The sequence below is a fragment of the Mirounga angustirostris genome, unplaced genomic scaffold (genome assembly GCF_029215605.1).
Source record: "Mirounga angustirostris isolate CCGP_5_RB_7025 unplaced genomic scaffold, mMirAng1.0.hap1 SCAF_1, whole genome shotgun sequence".
In the NCBI taxonomy this organism is placed as follows: Eukaryota; Metazoa; Chordata; class Mammalia; order Carnivora; family Phocidae; genus Mirounga; species Mirounga angustirostris.
Genome location: NW_026991709.1, coordinates 64,235,083 through 64,254,206, shown reverse-complemented (window position 1 = coordinate 64,254,206; position 19,124 = coordinate 64,235,083). Strand labels below are relative to the sequence as shown.

Below are 19,124 nucleotides of genomic sequence, written 5' to 3'. Positions count from 1 at the left end.
ATAGGAAAACATCTGCAATTGTTGGGGTAAAGAGGCAATTAGCAGCTGTGGTCAGGTGACATTGATGAAAGTCAGAGAATACCATGAGATATCAACATATTTAATATGCAGTTTAACCAGCTCCAAAACTCATAAACAAGTGCCGATATTTTGAAATAAATCTTGTGTCTCTTCTTTTTTGCTTTTATTACTTTTCATTCTGCTGAGCTCCCACTAAAATACAGTAGAATCACCAAATATTTAAGAAAATTGGAAGGAAAAACCTTTTTAAAATGTGGTGTTTCTTTTTTCCTTTTTTTTTTTCTTGCAAATAAAATAAGACCATATTCAGTTCAGCGAGGGCACACCCCATTCCAATTCTGGACTGAGGCAGCACTGTTTAAAAACCCGGCTGGGACAGAGTGATGGGCCTGGGGGTATGTTTCTTTTTTGTCATTTCATTTACTGTTGTGATACTGCCACTTGTGCAAGAATAAAGATCCGGGGGGACAACACAAGGAGAAAGAACAGGAAAGAACCTTGTGCTCGTGCAAGTTCCTCTGCCGCTGTAAGGCCAGTGTCACCTGCTTCTCGGCTTTCTTCAGCAGCCTGTCGTCCTCTTGCAGTGCGTGGCTGGTGCGCAGCTCCTGGATCAACTCCAGTCGCTTCTCCTTCCCTTCAAACATCTGTATCAAATCAAATCAGAAAGAGACTTGCGAGTTGGCATCCCCTGTGCGCGGCGCTAGGACTCATGCAGTGACTGGTGAGGCACTTGCGAACGGGGGGCTCGGTCCTGCCTTCCCGCCCGAGCAGGGATGCTCCCCAGAGCTGAGAGTTCTCCTGCTGCTCAGGTCGAGAAAGAGCTTACTTAGCAGTTGTTTACTTGATTTCTCAAAATGCCTCTCCAAGACAAAGCGGTTACTATAGGGTCATATTAAGAAGCTAGACCCTCCCCTTCATTTTCTGTGCTCCTTCCCTAAGACGCCTGAGGATGGTATTTTTCATAGCCATGCTTTCTTTACCAAGAGATCTGCCCCTGGTTTGTAATACGTAATGTGTTGTGACATTTTTCCTGGGGAAATAAGGAGAGTAGAGAATAATGCTGAACACAAGATGCTCACCCAGCTTCCCTGGACATACTAATTATAACTGAGTCTCCTATGAGTTACAGCTGTATGAGGAGAAAAAAATTTTTTTTGCTGATGCTTTGTAATCAGTCCATTTTAAAATTGAAGTGTGCTTGCACAAATAATGTGGCGAAGGCTTTACAGTCAGGAAGACCAGAGTTGAATTTGCTACCAGGTAATATAATCTCAAACTCACACTGCTTGCCTATAAAATAGGATAACTCATAGAAAAAAATGAGATGATCTATGTGAAGCAAAGAATATATAATGTGAGCTTATAGAATGGGTTCAAAACTCTAGTTAGTATTACTTAGCTATTTATCATTCAGGTATTGCTAGCTATATACAAACTCAAATAATTATGACTTTGTGGAAAGTTAGGGAATCCACTTGGTCTGTGATGCCTTAATAGTCAAAATTCAGAAGCACCTGGCTGGCTCGGTCAGTAGAGCACACAACTCTTGATCTCGGGCGGTCATGAGTTCAAGCCCCATGTTGGGTGTAGAGATTACTTAAATAAATGAACTTTTTAAAATAAGTCCAAGTTCAGGTAAGAAAATTGGTGGATTTAGTGATTCTAAGGAAGATATTAATTTCACTTTGCCTCGGTTACAACTGTGACGAACAGCAGGCAGGTCCTTTCTCCCCTTGACACTGCCACCCACTTGGGCAAACTGTGACAGTAGAAGGAAATGGGTAGGTAATTCAAGAGTATATAGTTCCAGGGGCACCTGGGTGGCTCAGTCATTGAGCGTCTGCCTTCGGCTCGAGTTGTGATCCCAGGGTCCTGGGATCGAGCACCGCATCGGGCTCCCAGCTCCGCGGGAAGCCTGCTTCTCCCTCTCCCACTCCCCCTGCTTGTGTTCCCTCTCCCACTGTGTCTTTCTCTGTCAAATAAACAAAATCTTAAAAAAAAAAAAAAAAAGAGTATATAGTTCCATCAGACAGCAGGGTGCAAGAGGGAATTCACCCCAAGGAACCGAGTACATATGCATTCTATAAATCTATTCTCAAAGGAGAAACACAGGACCAGTGGTTGGACCCTACGCACCGTGTTCTGAACGACTCTTCCCCGGAGTAACTTTTGAAGGTAGATCACAGCCATCTCTATATCTTCTTCTTCCTAAAAGAACAAAGTAAGAACCAAGCAGCTTGAGAAGAGCAACGGTCAGCATCAATTTTTTTTTGAAAACTTAGATCAAGCAAAAGACACTGTGCTAGATGCCAGAAAGATTTAAAGAGGAATAAATAAGGCCTACACTCTCATTGAACATACAGTATCTTAAATGTTACTTACTGTATTGTTAAAATTATTTTTTATCATAAGACATCATTAAAAAATCATAGCAAAAGCAAAAAATTCATTCTAATCTCTATACTCCTTTCTAGTAAAATCTTTCTTGAAGCAACAAGTATTGCTTATAACATCCATTTTGCAATAGTTTTTTCATGTTTAATCGCAAGTAGACAAGGACTACAGCTAGTCTGTGTCAGAGTCTAGAGTAAGGTGCTTCTCACAAGAATTTAGATAAGATGGTAAAATCAGAATGGACAAGACTAACCATCTACAAAAATCACCTTAAGTAACTATGTGTCAAAAGCAGAAAGCAGAGCCTGCAAATCAACTTAAAGTGGCTCTGAATGCAAAAGAAAGCAACGGCAATCAACAGCATAAACACATGCAAGACAATGTGTTAACCACAGGGAGTGACTGGGACAAAGTCTAGAAAGGGGGATGTCCAGAAGCACATACTGGCCAGTCAGTGGGAGTAGTGGAGCAATGTCTCCGCACAGGTGACCCTTCAGGAGCGCTAATGAGATCTCCTGTTAACATCCCTCCCTCTGACAAAGCACATTCTCAATAGGATCTGGCGTCTTGTGAGAACTGCCCTATACTGGGAGACAGTGGGCTGAGGAGAAGGGCTGCTAAGAAGAATATCCTCATCTACCAGGCAGGCAGTTATCCTTCTGTCAAGCAGTACATCTGTACTGTGGCATCTCTAGCAGTTTCTTGGGGAGGGGGTTGCTGTCTAGTCCAAGTCTGTCCTTAATCCTGACTGACTCTGGTACCCTGCCCAAACTGAGTCTGGAGATCTATGAAGGTGAGGTATGACCCTGGTCAGGGTGAACTCTTTGAGCCAGTCTATCTCAGAAGCCAGACTGTCCTCATGACATCTCTGGCACTTCACTCCTCTCTCACGCCAGCTGTCATAGCCACCTCCCCATGTGGTAAGATGGTTATGGTAACTGATCATCATTCGACCTTTTTTTATTTGACATGCATGAGGATTACCTTCTGATGCCTATTTTTCTTAGGAAGATTTCATTTTGCTTATTTGTGTGTGTCTGATGTTGAAGCATAAGAAGAAATGCCATGTAAGTCAGATCTTGAAAAGGTAACCCTGTTAAATTACATTTGTTTTTAACCCAAAGTATAAGAATAAACAGACAGCAATACTGGATTTAGCATTTCAAATAAAGTTTCAAACTTACATTGGAACTCATTTCCAAGGTTGGAGTTGGAAGCCGAGGTTGAGGTAGAGCCTTTCTTTGAAGAAAGCGCAGAACTTTCTTTGGTTCAAGAACTCTATTCTTCTTATCCAATATTGCCTGGAATAATACCAACTAGTGTCATTTACCTCCTTTGTATTTTCTTCCACTACTCGATCTAGGCCACAGATCGAATATCGATCAGAAATAATCTTCACGGAGCGCCTGGGTGGCTCAGTCTGTTAAGCCGCTGCCTTCGGCTCAGGTCATGATCCCGGGATCCTGGGATCGAGCCCCGCATCAGGCTCCCTGCTCAGCGGGGAGCCTGCTTCTCCCTCTCCCTCTGCCTGCCTCTCTGCCTACTTGTTCTCTCTCTCTCTCTGTCAAATAAATGAATAAAATCTTCAAAAAAAAAAAAAAAGAATCTTCACTATGGCTATGCTAGGACAGTTTGAGAAAGGCCAAAACTGGGTGCCTGTATGACCCAAGGGATGGTATGATATTCCCTAAACATCAGCTAACATTGAATAAACCGGGTACCTATTTTTATCCATCTTAATCAAAGATTTGGAGGATTTAAAAAAGATTTTTTTTTGAGATTTTAAAAGGTTTTGTTGCGTGTATGCAAGCAAAACCCCCAACTCCTATTCCTCCACAAGAGCCAATTAGCTGTTTAAAATAAGTGCCTGGGCAATAGAAAATTTCCCTGTGCCACAAATGACGGAAATATTGGTATGGAACTGAGGAACATTAAATGGCAATTGTCTCCTAGTGAAGAAAGAGCTTTCCTTTGACTGTGAAGGCCTGCACCTCACGTTTTCTGAAAATGAACTTGTTTCCTTGTGAAAGAGTGTGTGTGTGTGTGTTTTGATTTCAACATACATTTTTATTGATTTTACTTTTGATCACCAAAAGTCCCCCAAATTATATATGACCTAAGGTTTTGTTCATTGGTTCTATTTTCATCCATAGGGAGATACTTTTAACTTAAAAATATCAAAAAGTCTGATCTCTGTCATTTAAAGATCATACTTTAGAATTATGTTTTTCATCATATAATTTTTACATTAGTTTTCTCACAGACAACAGAGAGAAGTGATCAAATAAGCACTAAGCCAAAACTTGAAATTAATAAAAATAGGCAAGTGGAGTAAAATTTGAAACCACAAGAAATTATTGTGGTTTTAACAGAACCCCTGAGTTTCTACAAAATAAAACTGACACCAAATACATAACAGCTCTAATATAGACCAGCTCTACAATAACCACAGCCACTGAATCACCAGGAAGCAGCAGCAGGCTAAAAACGAGTAATTCTAAACTCTGGCATCTCTTGAGTGCGTTGCCCTGAAGAGCACCACATGAGACCATTTTAAGACCAGTCATTCATAATACGTTGGTAAGGATCTGGGAAAACAGGCACTCTCACACATTCAGCAATTAGTACATCACTTATGTAAGAAAATTTGTCCGTAGCCATCAAAACTATAAGTGCAGGTATATTGTGGGCCAGCAATTCATGTCTAGGAATCCTCTTCTAGATATGTTCATACATGTACCAAACTATATGGAAACAAGATTACTCAATGCAGCATTATTTTTGATGCAAAAATGTTGGGACAATACAAATATCCATCAAGAGGGAACTGGGTAGATGTGGTACATTTATATGATGACATATCGTGCAAAAAAAAATGATGTAACACAATTATGGGATAATGTCCAAGATATATTAAATAATAAAAGCACAATAATAATAAAAATACAGAACAGTGTGTATTATATATTAACATTTGGGTAAAAAAGTTTAAGAAGATACTTACAGGTATTTGTATTTTTTTATATATTTCTAAATATACACATACACATGTGCATATCTCTACACATAGAGAGCTATATAGATACAAATATATTTGCTTGTATAGAGAGATATATAGATACAAATATATTTGCTTGTAAGATATCTCTGGAAGGAAAGAGCTGAAACTAAAAAACAGTGGTTTCCTCCAAAGAAGGAACTGCATAGCTGGGAGACAGGGAGAGAAGGTTTACATTTAATACTCTTGTATAATTCATGAATTTTGAACGATGTGGATATTTTTCCCAGTCACTAAATACATTCTAAATATAAAAGAAAGAAACAAATAATTTAAATTTTGAAAAAAAGCAATTGGATTTTCACAGTTAAAAGAAAAATGTTTGGTCAAGAAGTCCAATGCAATTTATAAAACCAACAAATAAAAATATTTGAGAATTCCTTCAATCTGTCTTATTGTCTTGAAAGGTAAAGCTCTCAGAGAGAGAGGTGGGGGGGGGCGGGGGGGAGGCGGGAATATGAGAATATCAAGGAAATGCTGTTACCAAACAATGCATTTTGACATGCTTAAAAGACAAACAGGTTAGGCAACTGAGTTCAATCCATGGTTTTCATAAACAGAAGAAAGAACTCATTGGTACACTCTTTTAATCTGCTTTAGGACATAAGCAATTTAATAATTTTTCAAAAATATATTCCAACCTAAATTATACCAAGAATAGCGTGAAAATACTGTACTGTGGAAATTATTTTATACTATTCTAGATATTTCTCCTCCATGATTACTATGACATAGCTCATACAGTATTTTTTAAGCCTTATATCACCTGTATCTTCATATTTCTATGAGTCTGGATTCTCAAAATAATGTAACCATAAGACTAAGCAGATACATTGTCTGAACGTAAACCTAATGTTTAGTAACTCTCTTTAATTCAAACCAATATTCCAAACTGACAGACTCCATATAATGGCATCTCATCCCAAAGCCAAGAGGACAGATAAAAACAAGGACAATAAAAGAATGTGAATCCTCTGACAATATCAGCTACAACAAACATTAAGCACAGCCCAACATCTAGCCAGATCAATATAAATCCCACACTATAGCCTATTTACCTCAGTTCCTATTGCTTAATAATAGATGTCAGGCTATCAACAAAAAAAGCTAAAAGGCATTCCAAACGCAAGGAAAAAAAACAAAAAACAAAAACCACAGTCTAAAGAGAGAAGTAACCATCAAAACCAGAGTCAGATATGACATAAATGTTGGAATTATCAGACAGAAAATTTAAAACAACAATGATTAATATGTTAAGGGCTCTAATGGAAAAGGGAGATGACATGCAAGAACAGATGAGTAATGTAAGCAGAGATAGAACTCAAAGAATCAAAAGGAAAGGCTAGAAGTCAAAACACTATAACACTACAACAGAAATGAAGAATACTGTCAATGGGCTCATTGGTAGACTCAACACGGATAAAAAAAGAATCCAGGAACTTGAAGATATGTCAATAAAAACTTCCCAAACTGAAATGCAAAGAGAAACAAAGAAATAGAACAAAACATCCAAGAACTGTGAGACAATATCAAAAGGAGTAATATGTGTAACTGGAATACCAACCAGATGGAGAAGAAAGAGAGAATGCAGAATAAATATTTGAAATAATAATGGCTGGAAACTTTCCTAAAGTACTGACAAACACCAACCCACAGATCCAGAAAGCTTAGAGAACACCAAGCAAGACCTTAAAAAACAACAAAACAAAACAAAACACACAAACAAAAACACCTCAGGCATATAATATTTAGAGAAAACCAAACACAGAGAAGTTTGAAAGAAGCCAGAGAGAAAACACACCTTAGCTACTGAGGAACAAAGATAAAATTTACAGTGGAATTCTAGTCAGAAACCATCCATGTGGGATGTCTGACTGCCCCAGTCAGTTAAGCCTCTGCCTTTGGCTCAGGTCTTGATCTCAGAGTCCTGGAATCAAGCCCCACATCAGGCTCCCTGCTCAGTGCGGAGTCTGCTTCTCCCTCTCCCTCCCTCTCTGCCTCTCTCCCTGCTCATTCTCTCTCTCTCTCAAATAAATAAAATCTTAAAAGAAAGCATCCATGCAGAGTAGAGTGATATCTGAAGTGTTGAAAAAAACCCCGACCAACCTAGAATTCTACACACAATAAAAACATTATTCAAAACTGAAAAGATCACAATCTTAAACTTACATGTTTCATAGGATACTATCAAAGTAAAAAGACATCCCACAGAATGGGAGGAAAATCTGCAAATCATATATCTGACAACGGTATAGTCCTCAGAATATATACAGAACTCTTACAACTCAACAATAAATAGACATTAAAAGTAATGTCTATAATAAACAATAAAGACAACCCAATTGGGGTGCCTGGGTGGCTCAGTTGTTAAGTATCTGTCTTCAGCTCAGGCCATGATCCCAGGGTCCTGGGATCAAGCCCCACATTGGGTTCCCTGCTCCGTGGGAAGCCTGCTTCTCCCTCTCCCACTCCCCCTGCTCATGTTCCCTCTCTCGCTGTGTCTCTCTCTGTCAAATAAATAAATAAAATCTTAAAAAAAAAAAAAACGACAACCCAATTAAAAAATAAGCAAAGGATCTGAATAGACATTTCTCCAAAAAAGATATACAAATGACTTGGCGTGCCGGGTGGCTCAGTCGGTTAAGCATCTGTCTCTGGCTCAGGTCATGATCTCAGGGTCCTGGGATCAAGGCCTGCGTCGGGAAGCCTGCTTCTCCCTCTCCCTCTGTCCCTTCCCCTGGATCATGCTCGCTCTCTCTCTCATGTTGTCTCTCTCAAATAAATAAAATCTTAAGAAAAAAAAAGATATACAAATGACCAGAAGGCACATGAAAAAGATTAATCATTAAACTCATTAATCATTAGACAAATGCAAATCTAAACCATAATGAGATACCACCCAGGTATCTCACTGGGTGATCTAGGATGGCTATAATAAAAAAGATGGGCAGTAATAAGTGATGGCAAAAATATGGAGAAATTAGAATCCTCAAACATTCCTGGTGGGAATGTAAAACAGTGTAGACACTTTTGAAACAGTCTAGCAGTTCCTCAAAAAGTAAAACCATTACCTGGTTTTCCATTCCATTCCATTCCATTCCATTCCTAAGTATAGAGTCAAGAGAACTGAAAAACTTATGTCCACACAAAAATCTGTACACAAATGTGCATAGCAGCATGATTTATAATAGATAAAAAGTAGAAACAACTCAAATTTCTACGAACTGTATCAACTGATGAGCAGGTAAACAAAATGTAATATATCCACACAATGGAATATCATATAGTCATAAAAAGTGATGAGGTACCTACTACAACATGAACTTTGAAAACATGCTAAGTTAAAGAAGCCAGACACAAAAGGCCATACATTGTTTGATTTCATTTATATGAAATGTCCAGAATAGGCAAATCGATAAAAAGAAAGATTAGTGGTTGCCAGGGGCTAGGGGGAAGAAGGTAATTGGGAGTGACTCCTAATGGGTATGTGGTTTCTTTTTGGGATAATGAGAATGTTTCAGAATTAGATAATGGTGATGGTTGAACAATCTTGTGTATATGTATACTAAAAGCAACTGAACTGTTTATTTTAAAAGAGTGAATTTACTGGTATGTGAATTATATCTTTAAAAAACCACTGGAAGAATAAAGGAAGAAATAAAGACTTCCTGAGACAAAAACTGAGAATTCATTGCCAGGAGAACTTCCCTATAATAAATGGTAAAACAAGTTTTCCAGGCAGGAGCAAAGTGACATAGGTCAGAGACTTGCATTTCTATAAAGAAAGGAACAGTGGCATAGAAAGAATAAATGAAGTAAAATAAACTGTTTTTTCTTATTTTTAATTGATCCAAAATATGACTGTTAAAGCAATAAGAGTAAGAATGTATTGGGCTATTATAGCCTATGGATCCGTGAAGTGAACGACAGCAATGCCACAGGGACAGTAGGGATGAATGGGGAATAATCTGCTATAAGGGACCGGCACTGCATGGAAAGTGACAGGATTATCTGACGGTGGACTTAGATTATTTTATATGTAAACCCATATGCTAGTTCACAAGACAAGCCTCACTAAGTTTCAAAGAATAGGGATCCTTGACCACAAAGTAAAGGAGTTAGGAGTGAATTCAAAAATGAGTTAAAACTTAGGGCGCCTGGGTGGCTCAGTCGTTAAGCGTCTGCCTTTGGCTCAGGTCATGATCCCAGGGTCCTGGGATCGAGCCCCACATCGGCCTCTCTGCTCGGCGGGAGGCCTGCTTCTCCCTCTCCCACTCCCCCTGCTTGTGTTCCCTCTCTCGCTCTGTCTCTCTCTGTCAAATAAATAAATAAAATCTTAAAAAAAAAAGAGTTAAAATTCCTGCATATTTGGAAATTTAAAAACTTAAATACAGGTTCAAGAACCATAACAGATGTTTTAAAAAATTAGATACTAGGGGCGCCTGGGTGGCTCAGTCGTTAAGCGTCTGCCTTTGGCTCAGGTCATGATCCCAGGGTCCTGGGATTGAGCCCCACATCGGGCTCCCTGCTCGGTGGGAAGCCTGCTTCTCCCTCTCTCACTCCCCCTGCTTGTGTTCTCTCTCTCTAGCTAACTCTCTCTCTCTAATAAATAAATAAAATCTTTAAAAAAAATTAGATACTAATATTGATAAACAGTCCATATCAAAACTAATGGACTATACCACAATCCGTGTTTTGAAGGAAACACCCTTCAATACTTCTATAAAACTGATGAGTGCCTGAAAATTAATGAGCTACATGTCTACTTTAAGTTAGGAAGAGAACTACAAAACAAAAAGAAAGAAGAAAGATATATATGAATGGGAGTTACTGCAAATGAAAAAATATATATAGTAGAGAAAACCAACAAAGTCAAAATTTCATTCTTTGGAAAAACAATACCAAGAAAATTAATAAGCCTCCAGTAAAACTGAATAAGGAAAAAGAATGAAAGCACAAATAAATAATATTATGAATGAAAAAAGTAGGCATGATTATAGATACCACAAACACTAAAAAGATTTTAAATAATGCTATCAACAACCATATGTCAAAAAATATGAAAAGTTAGGTGCAATAAACTTTACAAAGAAAATGTATTTTACCAGGGCACCTGGTTGGCTTAGTCGGTTAAGTGTCCAACTCTTTGTTTTGGCTCAGGTCATGATCTCAGGGTCCTGAGATTGAGCCCCGCATTGGGCTCTGCACTGGGCATGGAGCCTGCCTAAGATTTCTCTCTCTTCCTCTGCCTCTGCCCCTCTTCTGCCCCCTTCTTCTCTCCCTCCCTAAAAAAATAAAAATAATAATAAAAAAGAAATTAAAATAAGAAAGAAAATGTAATTTACCAAAACAATGCAGACAGTTCTGTAAGTAGTAAGGAAACTGAAGGAGTAGTTAGAATTTTCCCATGAAATTTCCCATGAAGAAAACATCAGAAGAATGTCATCTGAAGAAATAGATCATCTTAAACTTAAACTCCTTTCAAAAGTAGAAAAGAAAGACTACTCTGAAGTCATTTCAGAAGACCTGCATAACTCTGACACCAATGCCATATGGAGTCAAAATTAAGAAAGAAAAATAAGGCCATTTCACTCATGAATATGGAATCAAAATTCTGCAAAACATATTAGTAAATCAAATCCAACAATGTATTGTTTTTTTTTCTTTTTCAAATTTTTATTTAAATTCTAGTTAACATATAATGTAATATCAGTTTTAGGAGTCGAATTTAGTGATTCATCACTTACATATAACACACATGCTCATCATAACAAGTGCCCTCCTTTTTTTTTTTTTTAAAGATTTTATTTATTTATTTGAGAGAGAGAGAGAGAGAAGAGCACATGAGAGGGGGGAGGGTCAGAGGGAGAAGCAGACTCCCTGCCGAGCAGGGAGCCTGATGTGGGACTCAACTGAGTCACCCAGGTGCCACAAGTGCCCTCCTTAATACCCAACAGTGTATTAAAAATAAAACACCTTGACCAAATTAGGTTCATCCCAGTATGTAAGGGCAGATTGTTTGTAAAACAAATACAAAAACAAAAAACCCCCAGAAACTATAAATGTTCCTTATTACAATAATTTTAAAAAGAAAAAAATATATAATTACCTCAATAGGTAACAGATAAAACATGTGCTAAAATTCAGCATGAACACATGATTAAAAGCTTTAGTAAATTAGGAATAGAAGAGAACTTCCATACCCTAATAAAGTGTATTTGAAAAAAAACTTACAGGAAGTGAGAGAATAATGAACACAGAGTTCAGAATGGGTAAATGGAGAGAGGGGGATGAGGTGGGAAAGATACATGAATGATTGTCAAAGTCCTTTTTTTTTTTTTTTAGAGAGAAAGAGCGCATGCGTGACTTGCAGGGTGGGTAGGGGCAGAGGAAGGAAGAGAAAGAATCTTAAGCAGGCTCCATGCCCAGTAGAGATCATGACCTGAGCTATAATCAAGAATCAGACGCTTAACCAACTGAGCCACCGAGGTGCCCCGAGGTCCTAATTTTTATATTGAATATGGGCTCCCGTGGATTCTTATTCTATTACTAAAACCAACTGAACAAACAAATTCATGGACCAGTGATGAGATTATGTCATAACCAGTGAGTCTCAAAGGGTAGTTCCTGCAGATCTGCATTACCTAGAAACTTGTAACACATGCAAATACTCCAGCCCCACCCCAGACCTACTGAGTCAGAGACTTTGGGGGTTGGGCCCAGCAACATGTGTTTTAATATGTCCTCTAGGTGATTCTGATGCATGCTAAAGACTGAGCAGAGTGATCATAAATCATGAATTCTAGAGTCTTTACACCTATAGTCCAATTAACAAAAAGGAAGCAAGCACAGCTGGTGGATGCTGTGTATTTGTTTCATGGGGATAACCATTGCACTTTCTCATTTAATTGAGCTTTAAACCAGATTAGAGAGGACTTGAACGTGACTCCCTTTCTTCCTGATGCTCTGGTAATAAATCTAAAAGGGAAAAAATGAGGCCTATTACACTATTAAAACCAGCAGTAATTCCTAACACTAGAAACTTGCTGCAAACCCCTCAATGTAGTGTCAGATTTTATTATGTAGATCTAAAGTCAGAACCACTTTTAGGAAGTAGCATGTCTTCTGCAAATGGGGAGAAGAGCCTCCAACAGATTTTCCTACGGTTTGAAATGAGGGGAAAAAACATTGGTTCAACATAGCACTGGCAACTTTCAGAAGATAAAAATCTGGAGAGGAGAAAAAATGTAGAGTCATGTGTTGAGAACTACTGGACATTGCAGTTTTGGAGATGTAGCATTTCACTGCGAGAAAGTCCCACTAACAGCATCTTGTCTACGAATAAGCATCATACCTTATGAACTTCTGCCAACTCATGGTCCATCCTTGCTGCCCTCTTGAGAAAACCAGCTTTCGTGGTAGTGACTTTTGGCTTTGGAGGTCTAATTCGGGGTTGTGTCACAAAATCTGGGAGACATGACTCAAGTTCAACTAATCCTACAGGAAGGAAGTACATGATTTTAATATTCAGTGATTAAATTTAATGCTTTGAAGGCATATTGTTAATTTTAGTAGCTGTTTGCCAAGTGGTTTCATTTAGAATTATTGATAAGATATAGTTCACATAATTGACATGGCCCCAACATGTAAAGCAAATTTCTGCATAATTAACTCATATTCTCAGTAATTTAGACCATAAAATGAGAAATGCATTCTTTTTTTTTAAAGATTTTATTTATTTATCTGAGAGAGAGAGAGAAAGAGAGCACACAAGCAGGGGAAGGGGCAGAGGGAGAAGCAGACTCCCCACGGAGCAGGGAGTCCAATGCAGGGCTCGATCCCAGAACCCTGGGATCATGACCTGAGCTGAAGGCAGACGCTTAACTAACTGAGCTACCCAGGCACCCCAAGAAATGCATTCTAATTAAATATTTCCCTACAGAAAAGTAATAAGTTCTGTGATAATAGCCAACAGAAAATTGGTGATCATATGATACATGGGACCACCATTCTGTAGTGGATATACACCAATTTATCATACTGTGCTCTGGAGATGATCAGCCAGAGCTACAAGTTCAACATTGTGACCATCAATTCATCATCTTGGCCATGAATCCATGAATCCATAAATTTATCCCCTAGTTATCCATTTTCTTGCCCACTAGTTTTCTAGCACTTCTTCTTAAAGACTGATTTCATGATATATTCCTTGTTTACTTTGTAAACATGGTATAAAAGTTTATTCGTTTCATTTTTGTGAAATGAGAAATTATTAGTGACACTGAACATGTTTAAAGGTTTAGTAGCTAAACACTGCTATATTGTTATACAATATATCCATTTACTTATTTTTTTAAGATTTTATTTATTTGAGAGAGAGAGTGAGAGACAGAGACAGCGAGAAAGAGCACGAGTGGGGAGGAGAGGGAGAAGCAGGCTCCCTGCTGAGCGAGGAGCCCAATGCAGGGCTTGATCCCAGGACCCTGGAATCATGACCTGGGCCGAAGGCAGCAGCTTAACCAACTGAGCCACCCAGGTGCCCCAGTATATCCATTTATTTACTTGGGTCTTAGGAGTTTTTATTGATTTATATGAACTTGTATTAATAAAATTAAATGTGTTCATTGCTATTTCTTGAAAATATTATTTGCTGTTTAGCCTTTAATCTAATACTTCCCTTCTAGTACTTCAATACTCCTCTTATACTGGACTTGTAATTATGTAAATTGCTTACCTTCATAGGTGTTGAGATAGTGGTTTTTTACCACAAAGTCCTCTGAATTGTTGTCAGGGAAACGACCAAGACGAGACAGAGGTCCATAGACCTGTGATGCATAATCACAATAATCCCTGATGATATTCCTTCTCTCCAGCTTCCCTTCTATATTCTTTCCCTTTCCCACAAGTTTTCTGATCGCTAGAATAAAACATACCTCTGTGACTATCTTCAAAGTATTGTTCTGAATAAATGCATAATAATAAACCAGTTCTACTTTTATTCACAGGGAAGCTACTGAACTGAATGAATTTCATGATGACCACTCACTGCAGCCAGGTCTGTCATCTGTGTGGCCCAGAGCATCATGAGACAAGTGGGAGTGACAGAAGCTGAGTCAATTAGCATCCTCAGTTGATACTCATCAAAAATCTTTTATAAGTGCATTCCAAGCTCTGAGGCAAGAAAGGGTATTCAGTAAGTTTGTCAAGCTAATGAAAGAAATTCAAAGTAACCAAAAAAAGACCTGGTCAGTGGAGATTTGGAGAATTATTTTCTCCTAGGAAAATAATTGCAAGGGAGGGAAGACTACAGGTTCTTCAATAATCTCTTTTCATCTTGGCTAACAACAGAATAAAACATAATGTATCCCAGCTTAGAGCTTTCAGAACTGTTTGGCCGACAGAGGGAAAAGGCTCAGCTGTGCACTCTAAGGAGTCATGCTTCCTACCTCCGCCTGCTCCTTTTCTTTCAGTCCTATCACAGATCCACCCCGTTCGAGGGCTCCACGCTGTGCACTCTCAATGGGTGAAAATCATACTGTGGGATAGCAAAGTCTTATCGTAAGAGGCGGCTGCATGCACCACAGCTGCCTTGTGGGCATTTATGTTTGATTCTCCATGCTTTTGTGTGTGACTTGGGGTTATTTATCTTTTTTTTTATTAGTTTCAGAGGTAAAATTTAGTGATTCATCAGTTGCATATAACATCAGTGCTCATTACCTCAGGTGCCCTCCTTTAACCCCCTCCCCTCTAGCAACCCTCAGTTTGTTAGCTACAAAAGTTAGTCAGCTCATCATTAGTTATATCAAGTATGGAAATGAAAAAAATGTTGACAATATCTAACTGCATATCTCACAGCTATTTAAATGTTATTTTCTCACACACAAAAACGTTCAGGGGCAAAAAAGTGAAAGCAGATAACAGGCACCCGACTTATTGGGGGGTTCTTGAAGGCCTCCCTGAGGAAGTGACATTTGAGGTCGTCTTAGCCTGGTTCCCCCAAAGGCAGAGCCTGAGACAAAGGCATGTGTCAGGTAGTTTATTTGGAAGGCTACTGATCCCAGAGGGCTGGAGAGAGGGACAGGAGGAATTAATAAAAAAAAGTAATAATAATAAAATAAAATAAAAATAAAATAAAATAAGCAAGCTAGTCAACCCATCATTAGTATTGTGAAGTATTGAAAAGAAATTGTTGACAATATCTAAAGATCTAGGCATACCTAGCATCTAGTTAAAAGTTATTTTCTCACATCAAGAAAACGTTAAAAGTTAAGTTCACTGATAATAATTTTAAGGAAGTTTTATAATTGTTTTACTTTTGCTAGAAAAATAACAAATTTGATTTTTTTAAATATTGTGATTATTCTAATATGCATAGAAATGGCTAATTTGCATATAATTGATACATTACAATTTTATAAGTAAATTACATAAAAAGTTACTAAGCAAATAAAACTATAAAGTTAAATACTAATAAGTTAAAAGTTTTTAATTTAATTTTTATTCATTTTTATTATTTTTTTTGAGAGGGAGAGAGATAGAGGTGGGGGGCGGCAAGGGGCAGAGGGAGAGAGTGAGAGAGAAGCCTAAGTAGTAGGCTCCACACCCACTGAGGAGCCCAACGTGGGGGCTTGATCTCACGACCCTGAGATCATGACCTGAGCCGAAATCAAGAGTCAGACACTTAACCAACTGAGCCATGCAGATGCCCCTTTTTTAATTTTAATTCAAAAATTTTATATAGTCATTCCTAATCATCCACTGACTGCTCTTTTTATGTGTACAGATAGAGTACATAAACAGATAAACAGTATATCCATGGTATTAAAATTTCATGGAAGAGGGTGAGCAGGAGAAAAGATGTCTAAATGTCTCATTTAAGAGCAATAACAACAAAAAAAAAAGGTTGTGAAATAGGGCTTTCCATCCAGGACTTCAACCTATGAATATGGGAAGCCCAACCCCTTACACTTACCCCACCCCACACACAAACATATACAATAACATCACAATAATCACAATAATGTCAATAACTTGACTACCTGTTAGAACATCATTACTTGGCTTTCTTAGTGAGGAATTTTCTTCCACTCTTCTACTTTTGAGAAATAATTCATCTCCTTTACTTATTTAATAACACTAGGACTCAAGAGAATTATATCTAAATCAGGTTTGATCAAAGATTCAAAGCAAAGCCAACCCTCCCATTCTCTTCACTGTTCATATTACACCATTACCTGATACATGTGTGTGCTGAATCTGTGCCAATTTTGCCTCCTTTGCTTCCTGCAATTGACACCATCGGGCATTCAGGTGCTTCATGTTCACTTCGTTTTGATTCTCATCACGCTTTCTCAGCAGCTTTTTTAGAATTTCCAGGCGAATCTCCTGCAGTCTTTAAGTAAATCACCAAACATAAAGACCTATTTGGTATCCCAGAGTGTTCTACTAGAGAGAAGGGAAACACCTGCCATAAACAGGATCCTCTTTTTGGGCTGGTATCATATTCACGTACTTAAAAAGACTGCTCTGCCAAAAGTGTGACAAGTGGATTGGGTGTTTGGGGGACGCAACTCAATAGTGAGTCTCTCTATAAAAGGAATATGTATGAGCATATTTCTGAAATGCAAAGAAGAGTATGCCAGGTAAATAAAAGGGCTCTCCAGGCAGATGGGCCTAAATGAACAACAAGATGTTTGTGCACGGTTCCAGGCCCACAGGTATGGGCTGGGGAGTTAAGTAATATGAGTGAAGAGAAAATGAGGCAGCATGATATTTTAAGGAATAAATGTGAAAATGCCAGTGTCTGGCGCATACAGACATCCAATCAATCTTCGTTTCCCTTCCGCTTACCTTTAGCTTGTTCTCCTAGAGCTAGCTACCTTGCTCATGTGTATACAACAATGTACACATGACTTCAAAACCTGTACCTCGGGTGCCTGGGTGGCTCAGTCGTTAAGCATCTGCCTTCAGCTCAGGTCATGATCCCAGGGTCCTGGGATCGAGTCCCACATTGGGCTCCCTGCTCAGCGGGAAGCCTGCTTCTCCCTCTCCCACTCCCCCTGCTTGTGTTCCTGCTCTCGCTGTGTCTCTCTCTGTCAAATAAATAAATAAAATCTTAAAAAAAAAAAAAAATTTCAAAACCTGTACCTCCGGCCCAGGTATTTCTGAACCAGAATTCCTGTCTACTTGAATTTCCAGGTATCCCTTGACAACTTCAAGAAAAAACCCCACTCATTTTGTTCCCCCAGAAATCTACCCTTTCTTACATCTTCTTCCTTCCCCTAACAATTCCTCCTCTAAAACACTTCTTGCATCCATTCCCTAGCTCATGTTTTTATCATCCCTCTCCTAACTTGGACTCTAGTTGCTAATCTACTCTCTCCTTCCAATCTTGCTCCACACAGCTGTCAAGATTTTCCTTCCTAAAATAGACATTTGAACATTTTAATCTTACTTAAAAATTCATAGAGTAATTTATTCAGCTACTTATTTGTCAAATATTTATTAAGTGCTCACCAAATGCCAGGCAGGAAACAAACAATGATGAACAAGATAAAACGCCTTCTCTCAAGAAGCACTGTTCTATTGGAGCAGGCATATCAACTAGCATTTTATAAGGAGATAAATACCAGGCCAGAAGAATGAAGACTGTAGGAGAAGAAATGACAGAGCATCTATGTCTAGCACTATTCCCAGTGGATCCAGGAAGGTGGGGAGGGCTTCTTTACAGGAGCCATTAACTCTGTAGTCTTGAGGATAAACAAGGATTGAGATTTGCCACATAGACAAGGGAAAAGTGAGGCCTCAGCAGAGGAAAGTTCAACTCAAAGGACTAGAGACAGAGCTAACATGTCATACTGGTGGAGCTTCTCAAAGCAAACATACCGGGGAGGGTGGGGAAGTAGTGAAAAGTGAATATGGAGAAACAGGTGTTTTTAAAAATAAGCCACAAACCAATAGTCACCTTTCTCTCTGGACTTAGAAATCCTAAGTTCATTCTCAAATTCATCACTTACCTCAATTCCTTCAGTCATAAAATGGACATAATCATATCTGTCCCATAAGGTTGTTGTGAGCATTAGATGAGTTAATGTATACAACATGGTACAACAGTTGAGCATGCATCAGATAATCTGGAGTCGACCACCTGACTCAGTAGGTCTGGGATGGTGCCCGAAAATCTGGATTTCTAACAAATTCCCAGGTAATGCTGATGCTGCTGGTTTGTGGACCACAATTTGAGAACTAGTGGCTTGGAACATGGCTCCAACACATAGTAAGCACTCTGCAACTTAACATGCTCTGTGAATATCATCATCATCATCACTAATATTATCTACCTGATGGCTTCTTACTAACCCTTCAACACCCAGCTCAGAGGCTACCTTCTCACAATAATTTTCCCAAATCTCCACCCACCCCAAACAGAACGAGCCAGGAACATTTTAAATGTTTTTAATGCCCTTCTGATAAGCATATATCTCTCCAAATTGCAGCAATAAATTTAATTTTCTACAGACGGGATTGGGCACCCGATACCTACTTTGCATTCTTTAATTGCAAGCTTTTACCAAAACATCACACAGTCTGGATTCAGGGTTAATAGAAGGTGTTGTAAAAAGATAAACATATTTTGAATTCAGAACCACGC

General features: G+C 38.6%; 1 protein-coding gene across 8 annotated transcripts in view; it reads right to left on the bottom strand.

The window, feature by feature from the left end:
* Window positions 1-19,124, bottom strand: part of CFAP91 (cilia and flagella associated protein 91) — a 144,009-nt gene that overhangs the window by 54,755 nt on the left and 70,130 nt on the right. For all 8 annotated transcript variants that reach the window (XM_064594266.1, XM_045902945.3, XM_045902944.3 and 5 more), the window contains exons 8-13: window positions 16,708-16,865; window positions 14,208-14,390; window positions 12,828-12,970; window positions 3,600-3,716; window positions 2,158-2,229; window positions 519-665 (exon numbers count right to left, since the gene is read on the bottom strand). In XM_064594266.1, the coding sequence (XP_064450336.1) occupies window positions 519-665; window positions 2,158-2,229; window positions 3,600-3,716; window positions 12,828-12,970; window positions 14,208-14,390; window positions 16,708-16,865 (820 nt within the window). The remainder of the gene's footprint in view (window positions 1-518; window positions 666-2,157; window positions 2,230-3,599; window positions 3,717-12,827; window positions 12,971-14,207; window positions 14,391-16,707; window positions 16,866-19,124) is intronic.